General features: G+C 46.8%; 1 protein-coding gene across 1 annotated transcript in view; it reads left to right on the forward strand.

Moving 5' to 3' along the window:
• The window catches only part of MMP2 (matrix metallopeptidase 2), a 33,891-nt gene extending 21,609 nt beyond the window's left edge, over positions 1 to 12,282 (forward strand). Inside the window, exons 10-13 of the mRNA XM_087729398.1 lie at positions 4,659 to 4,795; positions 7,020 to 7,179; positions 8,716 to 8,825; positions 10,558 to 12,282. Of these exons, the coding sequence (XP_087585524.1) occupies positions 4,659 to 4,795; positions 7,020 to 7,179; positions 8,716 to 8,825; positions 10,558 to 10,661 (511 nt within the window). The 3' untranslated portion in view covers positions 10,662 to 12,282. The remainder of the gene's footprint in view (positions 1 to 4,658; positions 4,796 to 7,019; positions 7,180 to 8,715; positions 8,826 to 10,557) is intronic.
• Positions 12,283 to 15,863: the final 3,581 nt, after the last annotated feature.

Consider the following 15,863-nt stretch of genomic DNA (forward strand, 5'->3'; position numbering starts at 1 on the left):
CTCTCCTGCGGCCGCGAGGAGTAGTCCGTTCGTGCAGAGATTGCCCGCCCTGGCTGAGTGAATTGGGATCGCCTGCGGCCGCGAGGAATACTCCGTTCGTGCAGGAGTCGGGCGGCTCAGCTGCCCCCTCCTCCTCCCTCTCCTGCGGCCGCGAGGAGTAGTCCGTTCGTGCAGAGATTGCCCGCCCTGGCTGAATGAATTGGGATCGCCTGCGGCCGCGAGGAATACTCCGTTCGTGCAGGAGTCGGGCGGCTCAGCTGCCCCCTCCTCCTCCCTCTCCTGCGGCCGCGAGGAGTAGTCCGTTCGTGCAGAGATTGCCCGCCCTGGCTGAGTGAATTGGGATCGCCTGCGGCCGCGAGGAATACTCCGTTCGTGCAGGAGTCCTCGCGGCCGCAGGCGATCCCAATTGAATTCACTCTGTGCGGGCGGCTCGGCTGCCCCCTCCGCCTCCGCCTCCCTCTCCTGCGGCCGCGAGGAGTAGTCCATTCGTGCAGAAATTGCCCGCCCCGGCTGAGTGAATTGGGATCGCCTGCAGCCGTGAGGAATCCATTTGTGCAGGGGTCCTCGCGGCCGCAGGCGATCCCAATTAAATTCACTCTGTGCGGGCGGCAGGAGCTGCGCCCACGAGGAGCTGCCTCTTCGTGGAGAAAAAAGGAAAGGGCGACGGCTCCAGGACACAGCCACCCGTGGGAGGAAGGAGCTGCAGCCGAAGGGAGAGACGCTCGCCCCCGTGTTCAGCAAAGCAAGCCCGCTGGCGGCGCCTGTGCTGTGGTGGGAAGGGAGCGAACTGCGGGTCCCCCCCCTGCCGCCGCCGCCTTCTTTACCTCTGCCTCTTCCAGAGCCCGGGGTGGCTGTCAGGGCGCTGAAAGGAAGGAGCTGCAGCCGAAGGGAGAGACGCTCCCCCCCGTGTTCAGCAAAGCAAGCCCGCTGGCGGCGCCTGTGCTGTGGTGGGAAGCGAACTGCGGGTCCCCCCCCTGCCGCCGCCGCCTTCTTTACCTCTGCCTCTTCCAGAGCCCGGGGTGGCTGTCAGGGCGCTGACGGTGGAGCGGACGCGGCCAGTTTGTTACTGCTTCCAGGATCGAGACGGATGAGGGAAGCGGCGGTGGCTGGCCCCAACAACAACACGGTGCGGTGGGAAGCGAGTCTGCAAGGCTTGGTTGCTTCCCATCCAGAGGTGGCGGCAAGAGCAGCACGTTGTTGTTGTTGGGGCTAGCTAGCTTCTCGTCCATGGCTGGACCTTCCGTTCTTCCTCCGCACCTCGTTACAGTCGCTGCTGACGTCCGCCGCCACCGCTTCCCTCGTCCGTCTCGATTGCTGGAAGCAGTAACAAACGGCGCATCTGCTCCGCTGTCAGCCACCCCGGGCTCTGGAAGAGGCAGAGGTAAAGAAGGCGGCGGCGGCAGGGGGGGACCCGCAGTTCGCTTCCCACCACAGCACAGGCGCCGCCAGCGGGCTTGCTTTGTTGAACACGGGGGGGAGCGTCTCTCCCTTCGGCTGCAGCTCCTTCCTTTCAGCGCCCTGACAGCCACCCCGGGCTCTGGAAGAGGCAGAGGTAAAGAAGGCGGCGGCGGCAGGGGGGGACCCGCAGTTCGCTTCCCACCACAGCACAGGCGCCGCCAGCGGGCTTGCTTTGCTGAACACGGGGGCGAGCGTCTCTCCCTTCGGCTGCAGCTCCTTCCTTTCAGCGCCTTGACAGCCACCCCAACCGGCGGCTACCGGGCCTCGCTGGAGTCAATTGCAAAACTGCGTTCAGCACTTTGAGGACCTGAGGCATCTTGGGAAATGTAGTTCCCTATCAGAAAGAATGGAGTAGCTGCGAATTTATAACAACATAATATAACTTGGTGCTTCGCAGGTTACGAAAATCTCGTTTGATTTGCACACTGTTTTTTAAAAGTTAGATAAAGAAATTATGCTGTGAAAGCGACTAGATAGCCCCCCTCCCCTTCCTGTGTGTGAGAAAGGGAAGGAGAGGAAGGAAGGAGGGAGGGGGGAGGAAAAGAAGAAGGGAGGGGGGGAGAAGATGGAAGGAGAAAAGATGGATGGAAGGAGAAAGAATGGAAGGAGAAGGAGGAAGATGGAAGAAGAAAGGAAGAAAAAGAAGAAGGGAGGGAGAAGGAAGGAGGTAGGAAGAAAAGGGGAAGAGAGGGAAAGAGCAGAAAGACAAAGAGGATGAAGTTGATAGGCAAGAGGAAGGGGGAAGGAAGGGAAAAAAGAGGGAGAGAGGAAAGAAGAAAGGATGGAACTAGAAATGAAAGAAGGGAAGGAGGGAGGAAAGGGGAAGACAGGGAAAGAGCAGAAAGACAGAGAAGGTGAAGGTAGATAGGCAGAAGGAAGGAAGAAGCAAGAAATAGGAAAGGAGGGAAGGAGAAAGGAACAAAAGCAAAGAGGAAGGGAGAAATGGAAGGAGCAGAAAGACAGAGAAGGTAGATAGGCAAAAGAAATGAAGCTGAAAGAATGGAAGGAGGAAGGAAGAGAAAAAAGGAAGAAGGGAGTGAGTGAGGAAAGGAGATGATGGAAGGAGAAAGGAAGGAAGAGAGGGAAAGAGCAGAAGATGGATATGTTGGCATGAAAGGGATCCGGGCACAATCTCACCTGTTCCAAGTAAAGTTGCCTTTTGCAATTGGCTACCGGTAATCCTCGACTTACGACCAGGATTGATCCCCCAATTTCTGTTGCTAAGGGAGACGTTTGTTAAATGATTTTTGCCTCATTTTGCGACCTTTTATTGCCACGTTAAGTGAATCATGGTGGTTGTTAAGCCAGGAACATGGCTGTTTAGTGACCAAAATTACAATGGCATTGAAAAAAGTGACTGATGACAATTTTTCACACTTAGTGACCATTTTCACACTTAGCGACCGTTGTGGCATCCTCATGGTTACGCGATCAAAATGTTGATGTTTGGCAACAGATTCGTATTTCTGATGATAGTTTGAAATGGTGACAGTATAAATTATTGCTGGTGTAATACTTAACAATGGTTTTTAAGGATTTCTTTTATTTATAGAATACCTTTTTTATTATTTTGGGGGGATTTTTACTTTTAAATTGTTTATAAAATGTATTTACTACAAGAAATGTTCCTTTTTGCAAATGTGATCTTTGCAAATCTTTGTGATGCAATATGTTCAGACCAGGTTTATGTGTCTCAAAGTGGCTGCTATTCTATGGGCAGGCCAGGTTGGTGCAAGGCAGCTTTGCCAGATTTGGTGTGTTTCACCCTCATTGAATTTTATATCGTATAAAGAATGGAAGGAGGAAGGAAGAGAAAAAAGGAGGAAGGGAGTGAGTGAGGAAAGAAGAGGATGGAAGGAGGGAGGAAGGAAGGAAGAGAGGGAAAGAGCAGAAGACAGATAAGGTGAAGGTAGATAAGCAAGAGGAATGAAGGAAGAAGTGAGGAGTCTCGAGGAGGGGGAAAACATTTAGTGACCAAAGTTACAATGGCATTGAAAAAAGTGACTGATGACCATTTTTCACACTTAGCGACCGTTGCGACCATTTTTCACACTTAGCGACCGTTGCAGCATCCTCATGGTCACGTGATCAAAATTTTGTTTGGCAACAGATTCGTATTTATTCTGGTTTCAGTGTCCTGGGGTGACCTTTTGACAAAAAAAGTTTTTTTAATCAAGCCCCCCCCCCCCCCCCGGTCAAGGGTGTCCCTCTTTTCCAATCTGAAAATCTGGTCACCTTACCCTACACACAACCAGAGAGCCAGCTCTCGTTTAAAAACGGGGTGAAGAAAAGACAGATAATCCAGCTCAAAAGACTAATCTGACAAGCATTTTGCTCAACGTTATCAAAGGGCAACCTTGTCTGACTTATTATACGGCATTCCCAGACTTAAAGAAAGGGACTGCTCACCAGAGATGGTGGGAGGGAGGAAAGAAGATTACACAATAACATTTTTATTAACATCCTGTCCCATAATTTCCTACATACTGCCGCTGAAATCAAACCGGAGTTAAAGTTGTTGTGTTTTTCCCCCCCTCCCCAATATTCATAAATCGAAAGAGGATATCGGCTCAACAGCTTCCAAATTGCTCCTTTCATCCCCCTGATGAACAGTTTTAATGTTCCCGGGTTTCATTTACAGCCAAGCTGTTTTGATCGATGATTATTAGATTTGATCTCTTCTTTTTTTAAAAAAAACTTGCTGCGATCATAATCACCCGGAGTAATGGAATCCAATACAAAAGGCTGGCTTTTGCCGAATGCGTATCCATCTGTTCGGCGTGCCGCACAAGAGAAGGCTGAAAGAGTTCTAAGTGCCTTGTAAATCAGTTTATTTGCTAGGATAATTGAAGCAGCCGCTATTTCGTCCCCTCTTGCTTGATTTTATTTCATTGACTTATTTTCGTTCTTTGCTAAGAATTGATTCCGAGCGCTGGAGAAAATTGTTATGAATGGCAAAACGTCTGGGCATCACACGGTAAAAAGATTTCATGGGGCAACTTCCACCAATAAAAGATTGATGCACCGAATAATAACAGAGGCCCCTATCGTTTAATGTTTACGTTGTTAGTAGAATATGAGCATTGTTGCGTGCGTGTGTGTGTTTGTGTGTATGTGTTTGTGTACACATGAATGCACTTGGCTCAGTTTGTTTAAAAAGCACATCTGCCGATAAAGCTTCTTCACTTTTTTGTCGCTAGGTTCTTCTGGAGAACTGCGAATGAAAGGAGCAGACCAACTGGACCATTGCTGGTGGCTGTTTTCTGGACCGACCTTCCAGAAAAAATCGACGCTGTCTACGAAGCTCCTCAAGAAGAGAAATCGGTATTTTTTTCAGGTAAGATTTGGCCTGAAATCATCCATACCAGAGGTGGGTTCCTACCAGTTCGCACCTATTCGGTAGAACCGGTTCGTCAAATCTACCGAACCGGTTAGAAGAGGTTCCACCAGTGGACCCGGAAAGCAGGCCACACCTACAGAAGAGGTTCCAAATTTTCTTGAAAGCCACCACTGGTCCTTGGATGTGATTATTCTACACTATCATGCTCCTATTTATAAAACTCAGGGCCTCTGTGAAAGGTAAGGATGACTCCTGCGTTTGTGGTGCAATCAGAACATTGCGTGTGTTGAAGTTGTTTTAACGCAAACCAAAGATGCCTTTTAAAAAACAAGTTTACATCCTATTCTTATGCATGCCAGTGCTGTGTGGGAGGTAATTTAAGGTTGTTCTGACAAGTGTCGTCGGCATCTTCATATACGGTCACATGGGCGGCAAGCCACTCCCATCTGGTCACATGGGCGGCAAGCTACTCCCACAAAGGAGGCCACACCCACAGAGTAGGTTCGAACAATTTTTGAAACCCACCACTGATCTACACACACATACGCAAAGACAAGCATGGATTTCTGTCAAGTCAACTGGGCCAACTAGATGTTCTTCAGAAGATCTGGCCTCCAAGAACCAGAACTTGTAGCCAGGAAGATGTTCTTATGTCACTTTCTTGCTTTGTCCATGTTTATGTTATGTTAGGAAGAAAGGAAGCAATTCATTTATTTAGTATGCCAGTTCATTCAATTGCCCTGTTTTTGAAAAAGCTGGAATGGATTTTCCGCAGAAGTTGTGGCTGATCCATCACTGGAGGTTTTTAAAGAAGAGATTGGACAGCCATTTATCCCGAATTGCATAGTTTTTCCTGCCATAAGCAAGGGGTTGGACTAGAAGACCTCCAAGGTCTCTTCCAACTCTGTTATTTTGTATTCTGGTTTGACCAAAACTTGGTTCTCTTTCAAAATTTGCCACAAGGGGCTGTCACAAAGAAGAGGGGGGGGGGGGGTTCAGCCTATTATCCAAAGCACCAGAAGCCAACACAAGAAACAATGGATGGAAACTAATCAAGAAGAGAAGCAACCTAGAACTAAGGAGAAACTTCCTAATAGTGAGAACCATTAGCCAGAGTGTCCGGGTTCCAAATAGCATCCAAAAGTAAATCAGAGCCTAAGGCAAAGTATTCTTCAAAGTCCCAATTGATGAAGAGAGCCATGTTGGCACATCTGAGAAAACCTGAATCTGAAGCTTCTCTGTTTTCCCCTCCTAGTTGAAAGTTCAAGATCCTGCCCCCCACACCCACAAATCCATCCCATGGTCCAATCTCCCACTGCCATGCTGGCAGCTTCCACCCATCCAGTTTCGGTCAGGTGCAGAGGTGCAAAGACAAAGGATGGCCTTGGCTTTCTAGAAAGAATGTTGTTATGGCTACATAGCATCTAACAATCCCCCTTCCCATTTCCCCACAATAGAAAATGCATAGTAGAATAATAGAAAGTGTGGCAGGCCAAAGAACCAAAAGATGGCCTCTTCCTTGTGGCAGTTCCTCAAACATTGGAACACTTCTATCATGCCACCCTTAGTTCTTTTCATTGGATGAGTTTCACACACACACACACACACACACACACACACACACACACACACACACTCACACACACACTCAGCTTGGCCACTTCCTACAGCCCAATCTGAACAAGGCTTCTTGTCATCTTCTAGCCAAACCTAATTGCACAAAACAGGCAACAACAGAAAGGAACAAATCAAGTAGGAGAACACTTTCATACGTGATGCACAATTTTGTCACACGCAGAGGCAATGTTAAAGAGCAGGGGCTTAATTTTGAAATGAAGTGCTTGGCCTCCCCCTAGTTCGCCTCCCCAATTAACTTAATTTCGCTTCGCTGCCTGAAATCCAAGACCCTTGGAAAAACCTCTTTCTCCCTCCTGAGCCAAGGTGGCGCAGTGGTTAAATGCAGCACTGCAGGCTACTGCTAGATCAGCAGGTCAGCGGTTCAAATCTCACCGGCTCAGGGTTGACTCAGCCTTCCATCCTTCCGAGGTGGGTAAAATGAGGACCCAGATTGTTGGGGGCAATATGCTGACTCTCTGTAAACCGCTTAGAGAGGCCTGAAAGGCCTATGAAGCGGTATATAAGTCTACTGCTATTGCTATTGCTATTGCTATCCTCTTAATCTCAACAGAGATCGTGAGAACTCAATGCTTTCTTTTCCCAGGGAACGAATACTGGATTTACACAGCCAGCACCTTGGAAAGAGGGTATCCAAAAAGACTTACCACTCTCGGGCTACCTCCTGACGTGCAACGTGTCAACGCTGTATTTAACTGGAGCAAAAACAAGAAGACTTACATTTTCGCAGGGGACAAATTTTGGAGGTAAGGAACCCTGCAACCTCAACGCTGGGATACCAAAGCGCTAGGCAGTTAGGAACATTGCCCAGATTCACCTACTCTTAACACCTGTTTACATGTCCAAGTAAGTTCAGAAGGTAGAGTCCTTTATTGGCCAAGGATGATTGGAGACACAAGGAATTTGTCTCCTCCAGGGCATAAGCTCTCAGGGTACATAGAAGCAACAAGTAACCAATCATGATCATCATCATGAAATACAATCTTAACATATCGTAAGAGCCAAAAGTCATTGCTAGTCATAGTGTTCTGACCGAGGCTTCCCGAGAGCACGAAGCCAACTCCTTGCCCCACAAAAACCCTTTTTATTAATTGACAGTGAATTCTGCTCATTCACATCCAGCAAAGTCTTTCGAGGGAGGATTTACGGTCACAGACCTTATCTGGCTTGGGAGGATTTACGGTCACAGACCTTATCTGGCTTGGAGAGCTGCCAGGCCGATCTCTGCAAAACTTGGCAAGGAGTCTCGGAGAGTCACGAACCAATTAAGCGAACTAATTGTCTCCTGCAAACTCCACTCCCCTTTCGCTCCTCTTTTATTTCCTCTGGGAGGGGCCATTCATCATCCACCTCTTACCTTACTCCCAAGTTGACCCCTGTTGTTTAGCTGTTCCTTTCGTCTGGCAACTCTGCGCATGCGCACACTGGGAACAGGCTCCAGCTGTTCGTCTGCCTCACTCATGTCTGACTCTGAAGGCAGCTGATAATTAGCAATAGCAATAGCAGTTAGACTTATATACCGCTTCATAGGGCTTTCAGCCTTCTCTAAGCGGTTTATAGAGTCAGCATATTGCCCCCAACAACAGTCTGGGTCCTCATTTCACCCACCTCGGAAGGATGGAAGGCTGAGTCAACCCTGAGCCGGTGAGATTAGAACCGCTGAACTGTAGATAACAGTCAGCTGAAGTGGCCTGCAGTACTGCACCCTAACCACTGCGCCACCTCGGCTCAAGGCATAATTGTCAGACGGCTCTGGCTCCCTCTCTGCCTCCGACACAGAGCCCTCATCAGAGCCTTCCCCAGACTCCAGGACTGGCCCATCTTCCTCCCCAACCTCCTCACTGTCTCAATCACAGGGCACTAACTAAACAATCAATAGCAATAGCATTATAGCAATAGCAGTTAGACTTATATACCGCTTCATAGGGCTTTCAGCCCTCTCTAAGCGGTTTACAGAGTCAGCGTATCGCCCCCCCACAGTCTGGGTCCTCATTTCACCCACCTCGGAAGGATGGAAGGCTGAGTCAACCTTGAGCCGGTGAGATTAGAACCGCTGAACTGCAGATAGCAGTCAGCTGAAGTGGCCTGCAGTACTGCACCCTAACCACTGCACCACCTCGGCTCAAGATCAATCATAATAGGATACTAACTGAAAGCAATCAACATAAACCACGAGATATAAACAGCAAAGACATTCATAAGAAGCTAAGAAAATAGGAAAGATGAGAAGGAGATCAAGTGAGGAAGGTATATCTCTTTTTTGGTTCCTGTGTGTTTTACAGATACAACGAAGTAAAGAAGAAAATGGATCCTGGCTTCCCTAAATTAATCGCAGATGCTTGGAACGGTGTTCCAGACAATTTAGATGCTGCACTGGAAATGAGCGGAAGTGGTAAGCTGCTATTTTGTTTTCCAAGATTTTTTAATATTTATATATATATAAAATCGGGAAGGTGGGGGGGGAGATTGATTGCTATACTTCCAGCCTGCTATTGCATTATTTTGGGGAGACGTTATCTCCAGCCGTGGCCACTGAACAGGCCGACAGCTTTGGCAATCTGCCAGCCGCCACAGCAAATTTCTCTCGCCAGTGAAAAATCCCCCCACTGCTGTAAGGAAATTTAGGAAGGCTGACCTTTGCTGAACTCGGCCGGGCTGTCTGAATAACTCGTCTCCAGCGGAGTAATCCTAACCCCCTCTTTTATTTTTTAATGCAGCCCAGATTCTGCTTAAGGAATTCTGGCTTTATTCATAGACCTGGGGTGGGGGGGAAGAGAAAACTTCCTTTGAACTGAATCTTCTAAACTGCTGAGAACTTTTCACAGGGGTTGATTTAGATTTAGATTTGATTTGAAGTTTATTTGTATGCCGCCCTTTTCCCTGGGGGGACTCAGGGCGGCTCACAACCAAAAGGGGAGGGGGGGGAGACAAACTTTTAACATATAAGACAATACATAATTAAAAAACACAACATTCATACCATTCGGGCGGGTTACAGTCTTGAGTTGGGGAGGAAGAGTGGAAACTCAAATTGAAGCTTTTAACCAGTGGTGAAATCTAATCCTCCCCCCCCCCAAAATACCAGTTCTGTGGGCATAGATTAGGGGTGGGGGGGTCATGTGACTGGGTGGGCATGGCCAACTTTTTTTTCACTTTCAGCTATTTTTAATAGTTTTTTAAAGCATTTCTCCCTGCCGTTTCGAGTGAATCGGCAGGGGGAAAAATGCGTTTAAAAGCTTTTGAAAAAGCTTCCAACAAGCTGTGAGTCGTGCGATCGTCGTGATGAAAGAAATGTCCTTCTGGGTTCGGCTCCAAGTGGGGAAAAAGACACTGGAGACATGGAGGCTGCTTGGAAAGATGGTTTATTGGTGGATAGGACCACATGGCTTGAGATCCTGAACAGAAAAGGCGATCACATGCTTCAATGTTGGTGGAGAAGAAGAGAAGGGCTGAGGGAGGGGCTTGCTAGGCTTTTTATAACCTGTTCAGTCCCACCTCTCTGTTTCCTGTTCCTGTGTCAGAAATGTATTCTGATTGGTTGTCAGACTCCCATGGGGCCATGCAGGGGCAACTCTCTAGGCTGTGTTTTGAATCCAGGCATGGATGAGTTCTCAGATGCCATGTGGTCAGTTGAGTAAAGTTCCAACGTTCCTTCCCCCTGCAGCTGCAGTGGAGAAGTCTTTATTATGTAAAGTGGGCTAGCCTGGCCCTCTCAATGGCCCATTAGCTGGGGATGGGCAGGAAGCTACAGGCAACTATTCTGTCTTTTAAAACATGTTTCTTTCTTTTCATGTCCAGAGAAATATTCTGCCTTTTCAATATTTCCTAGGATATCTCATTTTTCTGGGAGAGGGCTGGATGATAACTTCCCACAGTCGGAAACTTTTTTAAAAAAAGCTTTTTAAAGCATTTTTTCCCTGCCGGTTTGCCCAAACCAGTAGGGGGAAAATGCTTTAAAAAGCTAAAAAATGGTGGGTGGTAGCGTGGCTGATGGTTTTTGTGCTGTTCCCATTGAACCCAACCAGTGAGCAGCTCCCCAGGTGATACAGACACCTGCTCTAGCGATTCCCAGATTATCTGTGGTTTTTATATACATTGGTTAAAGGTTCGTTTTCTCCTCGCAGGACACAGCTACTTTTTCAAGGACTGGTACTACCTGAAAATGGAAGATCAAAGCTTAAAGATTGTGAAAGTTGGCAACGTGAAATCAGACTGGCTGGCTTGCTGAGCAAAGCGCCCCCCCCCTCTTTTCCTAACCAACCATTTATTATCTGTTTTGATGTGTTACGAGTCCTATGTCTTCCCCCTACCGTTAGAAATAGAGCTATATCCTAATTCAGGGGCTCGGCTGGCACCAGCCCAACCTATTCAACACCACTACTTGATAACAACGGTTTCAGACCTGAGAAAGCACCGGGACTTGGGAGGAAGTCCCCATCCCATCCTTCCTTCCTTCTCGAAGCCTTCAGAATTCCCTAGATCTGACATTTCTTCTCTTCTTTCGTTTCAAAATTTAAGCGCTCGAGACCTGACCTTATTGCCAAGGGTTCCAGATCGGCAAAGCTACTGCTAAGATGCCGTAACGGCCAAACCGTTCCCAGAAGAGCTGAGGTGGCGCAGTGGTTAGGGTGCAGTACTGCAGGCCACTTCAGCTGACTGTTATCTGCAGTTCAGCGGTTCAAATCTCACCAGCTCAAGGTTGACTCAGCCTTCCATCCTTCCGAGGTGGGTGAAATGAGGACCCAGACTGTGGGGGGGGGGCGATATGCTGACTCTGTAAACCGCTTAGAGAGGGCTGAAAGCCCTATGAAGCGGTATATAAGTCTAACTGCTATTTTGGAAAGCAATCATTAGCCAACCGTACGCCCAGATCAAAATATACCCCAAAATGTAGAACATTAGCATCACCAGGAAGTCGGTTTTCTTCGATACGGACTCCCCACATGCCGCTCTTCTAAATTTAGAGGGAAGAAAACATGGAGAGTTTAGACTTATTTTTTACAGCCTGGAAGTTCCAGCAATAATATACAGGTTTTGTTCTTTCAAGTCAGGTTGGACATGAAATGAAATTATACCAGCAATCCGAATCTCGAAAAAGGTCCAATTACAGAAAAAGCCTCCAGGCCTTCCAACCTACCTGTAAGTAAGTCAACTTTGGAAAGGAAAACTTATTCTGAATAATATTCTGGATTTGCCCTCTGAACTTTCCACATTTCCTTGAAGGAGTCTTTATCAGATTTTGCCCAAAGGGCCCTGCTTTTTCCACCAAGAGCTTTTTAAACTCTGCCGTTCCTCAGCGGTTCATTTGCAATTCCCGTTTCTTTACACGCCGTTGTAAGAAAAGCCTGGGGATATTATGTGAAGCGCTGAAAGGCGATGAAGTCACGACAAAGAAACTCGCTTTTAAGGTACAGGTAGTCCTCTACTTGAAGGGACGCGGTGGCTCCGTGGCTAAGATGCTGAGTTTGTTGATCAGAAAGGTCGGCAGTTTGGCGGTTCGAATCCCTAGCGCCGCATAACGGAGTGAGCTCCCGTGACTTGTCCCAGCTTCTGCCAACCTAGCAGTTCGCGAGCACATAAAAAATGCAAGTAGAAAAATAGGAACCATCTTTGGTGGGAAGGTAACAGTGTTCCATGCACCTTCGGGAGTTGAGTCATGCCGGCCACATGACCCCGGAGACGTCTTCGAACAGCGCTGGCTCTTCGGCTTTGAAACAGAGATGAGCACCGCCCCCTAGAGTTGGGAATGACTAGCACATGTACAAGGGGAACCTTTACCTTTAGCCCTTGATTTATGACCAGAATTGAGCCCCCAAATTTACATTGTGAAACAAGATGGTTGTGAAGTGACCTTTGGCCCATTCCATGACCTTTCTTGCCACCGTTGTTAAAGGAATCACGGCCATGGTTTAGTAACATGGTTGTTAAATGAATCCGGCTTCCCCCTGGACTATGCTTGTCACAAAACATGATCGTGTCATCCTGGGACATCACAACTGTCATAAATACATGCCGGTTTCCAAGCAGCCGAATTCTGATCAGATGTCCATGGGAACTCTGCAACGGTTGAGCAAAAAGTGGTCACAACTTCCAATGGCCACAAAATGAATGAACTTTATTTTAAAAAAAGAAAGGCATATCTTTACGTTTGCTTCACGCACTTTGCCGCCTACAGATCTAAAAAGAAACACCAATGGAGTGACCCATGAATTGGAAGTTGACATGTTATATGAAAAAGGTCAAGTTTGAACGCTTCGTGTTTTATTCTTCCTCTCTTCCTTGTACCGAGATGGCTTCCTCTTTCTTCCTCTTTCTTCCTCTTTCTTCCTCTCTCTTTCTCTTTCTTCCTCTTTTCTTCTTTCTTCTTCTCTCTTCCTCCTCCTTCTTCTTTCTTCCTCTCTCTTCCTCTTTCTTCCTCTCTCTTCCTCTTTCTTCTTCTTTCTTCCTCTCTCTTCCTCTTTCTTTCTCTTTTCTTCTTTCTTCCTCTTTCTTCCTCTCTCTTTCTCTTCCTCTTTCCTCCTCTCTCTTCCTCTCTCTTCCTCTTTCTTCTTCTTTCTTCCTCTCTCTTCCTCTTTCTTCCTCTTTTCTTCTTTCTTCTTCTCTCTTCCTCCTCCTTCTTCTTTCTTCCTCTCTCTTCCTCTTTCTTCCTCTTTTCTTCTTTCTTCCTCTTTCTTCCTCTTTCTTCCTCTCTCTTCCTCTCTCTCATCCACTCATTTCTTCATGGTTAGATTTAAAGCATCAGGCAATGCAAACCTTCCCCTGCAGACTCCCCCCCCCCACCCTCCATGGAAGAATGATGTTCATAGAAAGGATTTTTAAGTAAAAAAAACAAGTGTACATACCAAACATCAGTGTTACCAATAAAGGAAGAAAACCAATCTTCTGTGCGTGTCCAGTTTCTTAAGTGGGTTGAGAGCAGTGGTGGGATTCATGCGTCTCCTTCATGTGCCATGCTCCCTGCACAGGCCCAAAAATCAACTGGCCAGCAGAAGGCACGGACACATGTGCGGGGGAACTGAGTTGGGGTGACGGATCACATGCCCGCAGAGAGGGCTCCATGTGCCCCCTGTGGCCTGCATGCCATAGATTAGCTATCATGGTCCTTCACAAAGTGAGTTTGTTGCCAATGACTCACTTCATTTGCCATCTCCATGTTCAGGCCAGTCCATTTACATGGATGCAAATGTTTCACTGTGCTCTTCACTCCGGAAATTGAAAAATACAATGATGGAGTGGGGTAGATGCAGACTTGGAGTCCTAGCGGACAACCACTTAAATAGGAGCCAGCCGTGTGCAGCAGCTGCCAAAAAAGCCAACACAGTTCTAGGCTGCATCAACGGAGGGATAGAATCAAGATCACGTGAAGGGTTAATACCACTTTATAATGCCTTGGGAAGGCCACACTTGGACTCCTGCATCCAGTTTTGGTCACGACGATGTAGAAAAGATGTGGAGACTCTGGAAAGAGTGCAGAGAAGAGCAACAAAGAGGATTAGGAGACCAGAGGCTAAAATATATGAAGAATGGTTGCAGGAACTGGATATGTCTAGTTTAATGAAAAGAAGGACTAGAGGAGACATGATGGGAGTCTTCCAATATCTCAGGGGCTGCCACAAAGAAGAGGGAGTCAAACTATTCTCCAAGGCACCTGAGGGTAGAACAAGAAGCAATGGGTGGAAACTAATCAAGGAGAGAAGCAATTTAGAACTGAGGAGAAATTTCCTGAACAATTAGAACAATTAATGAGGGGAACAACTTGCCTCCAGAAGTTGTGAATGCTCCAACACTGGAAGTTTTTAAGAAGATGTTGGATAGCCATTTGTCTGAAGTGGTGTAGGGTTTCCTGCCTAGGCAGGGGGTTGGATTAGAAGACCTCCAAGGTTCCTTCCAACTCTGCTATTGTATTGTATTGTATTGTATAGTCCATCTGTTTATTTACTGCTTCCCATCAAGGTGCATATATTGGCCATGCCTTCTGCTTAACTGTCCCCGGGATACTGAAACAGTTACGGATTGATCTGTTTCTTTTTTGATGTCTTGATTTAGAAGGGAAGAGTGTTGTTCCTGTCCCTCCATCATCTTTTATGCACTGCTCTGGGTGTGTAAGGAGAAGTCTCATCTAATTACTTTCACAGCTCATTATTAGTAGTTTAACTGGTCCTTCTCCTGTGTGGCTCTCTGTCTTTATCATTCCCAAAGGTTTTCCAGTATTTATGAAGTTGGTACATCTCTTTAGCCAAGCTTTTCATTGTTAATTACCTTAATGACCGATGTTAACATTTGCTTTGATTTTTGTGGGTCTTAATTATCCCTCTTTTAGAGTTGGCATTATTATTTTATTGCTAGAAGAGTGAATGTTGGAATAAATCAAAAGGCGGGATTATCCATTCCATAATCAATACATAATCATTGATCCAATTAATCCAACTGATTAATTTTGAAAGGGGGGGGGACCTCTTGGTCAAGGACACCCAAGTAGAAATCTAACTAACTCAGCAGTTTCTAAACTTGTCAATTTTAAAGACTTCAACTCTCAAAGTCCCCAGTCATCATGGAATACTTGGAGTTGCAGTCCACAAGTCTTAAAAATAACTTAAGACGCAGAAGGACCTTGACAAACTTGAGCATTGGGCACTATCTAACAAAATGAAATTCAATGATGAAAAAGGTAAGGTTCTACATTTAGGCAAGCAAAGCCAAATGCACAGGTACAGTATAGGTGGCACCTTGCTCAATAGTAGTAACTGTGAGAGGGATCTTGGAGTCCTAGCGGACAACCATTTCAATAGGAGCCAGCTGTGTACAGCAGCTGCCAAAAAAGCCAACACAGTTCTAGGCTGCATCAACAGAGGGATAGAATCAAGATCACATGAAGTGTTAATACCACTTTATAAAGCCTTGGTAAGGCCCCACTTGGAATACGGCATCCAGTTTTGGTCGCCACAATGTAAAAAAGATGTGGAGACTCTAGAAAGAGTGCAGAGAAGAGCAACAAAGAGGATTAAGGGACTGGAGGCTAAAACATATGAAGCACGGTTGCAGAAACTGGGTATGTCTAGTTTAATGAAAAGAAGGACTAAGGGAGGCATGATGGAAGTCTTCCAATATCTCAGGGGCTTCCACAAAGAAGAGGGAGTCAAACTATTCTCCAAGGCACATGAGGGCAGGACAAGAAGCAATGGGTGGAAACTAATCAAGGAGAGAAGCAACATAAACCTAAGGAGAAGCAGTGAGGACAATTAACCAGTGGAACTGCTTGCCTTCAGAAGTTGTGGGTGCTCCAACACCGGATGTTTTTAAGAAGAGACTGGACAACCATTTATCTGAAGTGGTGTAGGGTTTCCTATTAAGCAGGGGGTTGGACTAGAAGACCTCTAAGGTCCCTTCCAACTCTGTTCTTCTATTCTATTCTATAACAAGTTTGGAGACC

The sequence above is a fragment of the Thamnophis sirtalis genome, unplaced genomic scaffold, assembly GCF_051295495.1.
Source record: "Thamnophis sirtalis isolate CommonGarterSnake01/CBP01778 unplaced genomic scaffold, rThaSir2_p1.2 scaffold_14, whole genome shotgun sequence".
In the NCBI taxonomy this organism is placed as follows: domain Eukaryota; kingdom Metazoa; phylum Chordata; class Lepidosauria; order Squamata; family Natricidae; genus Thamnophis; species Thamnophis sirtalis.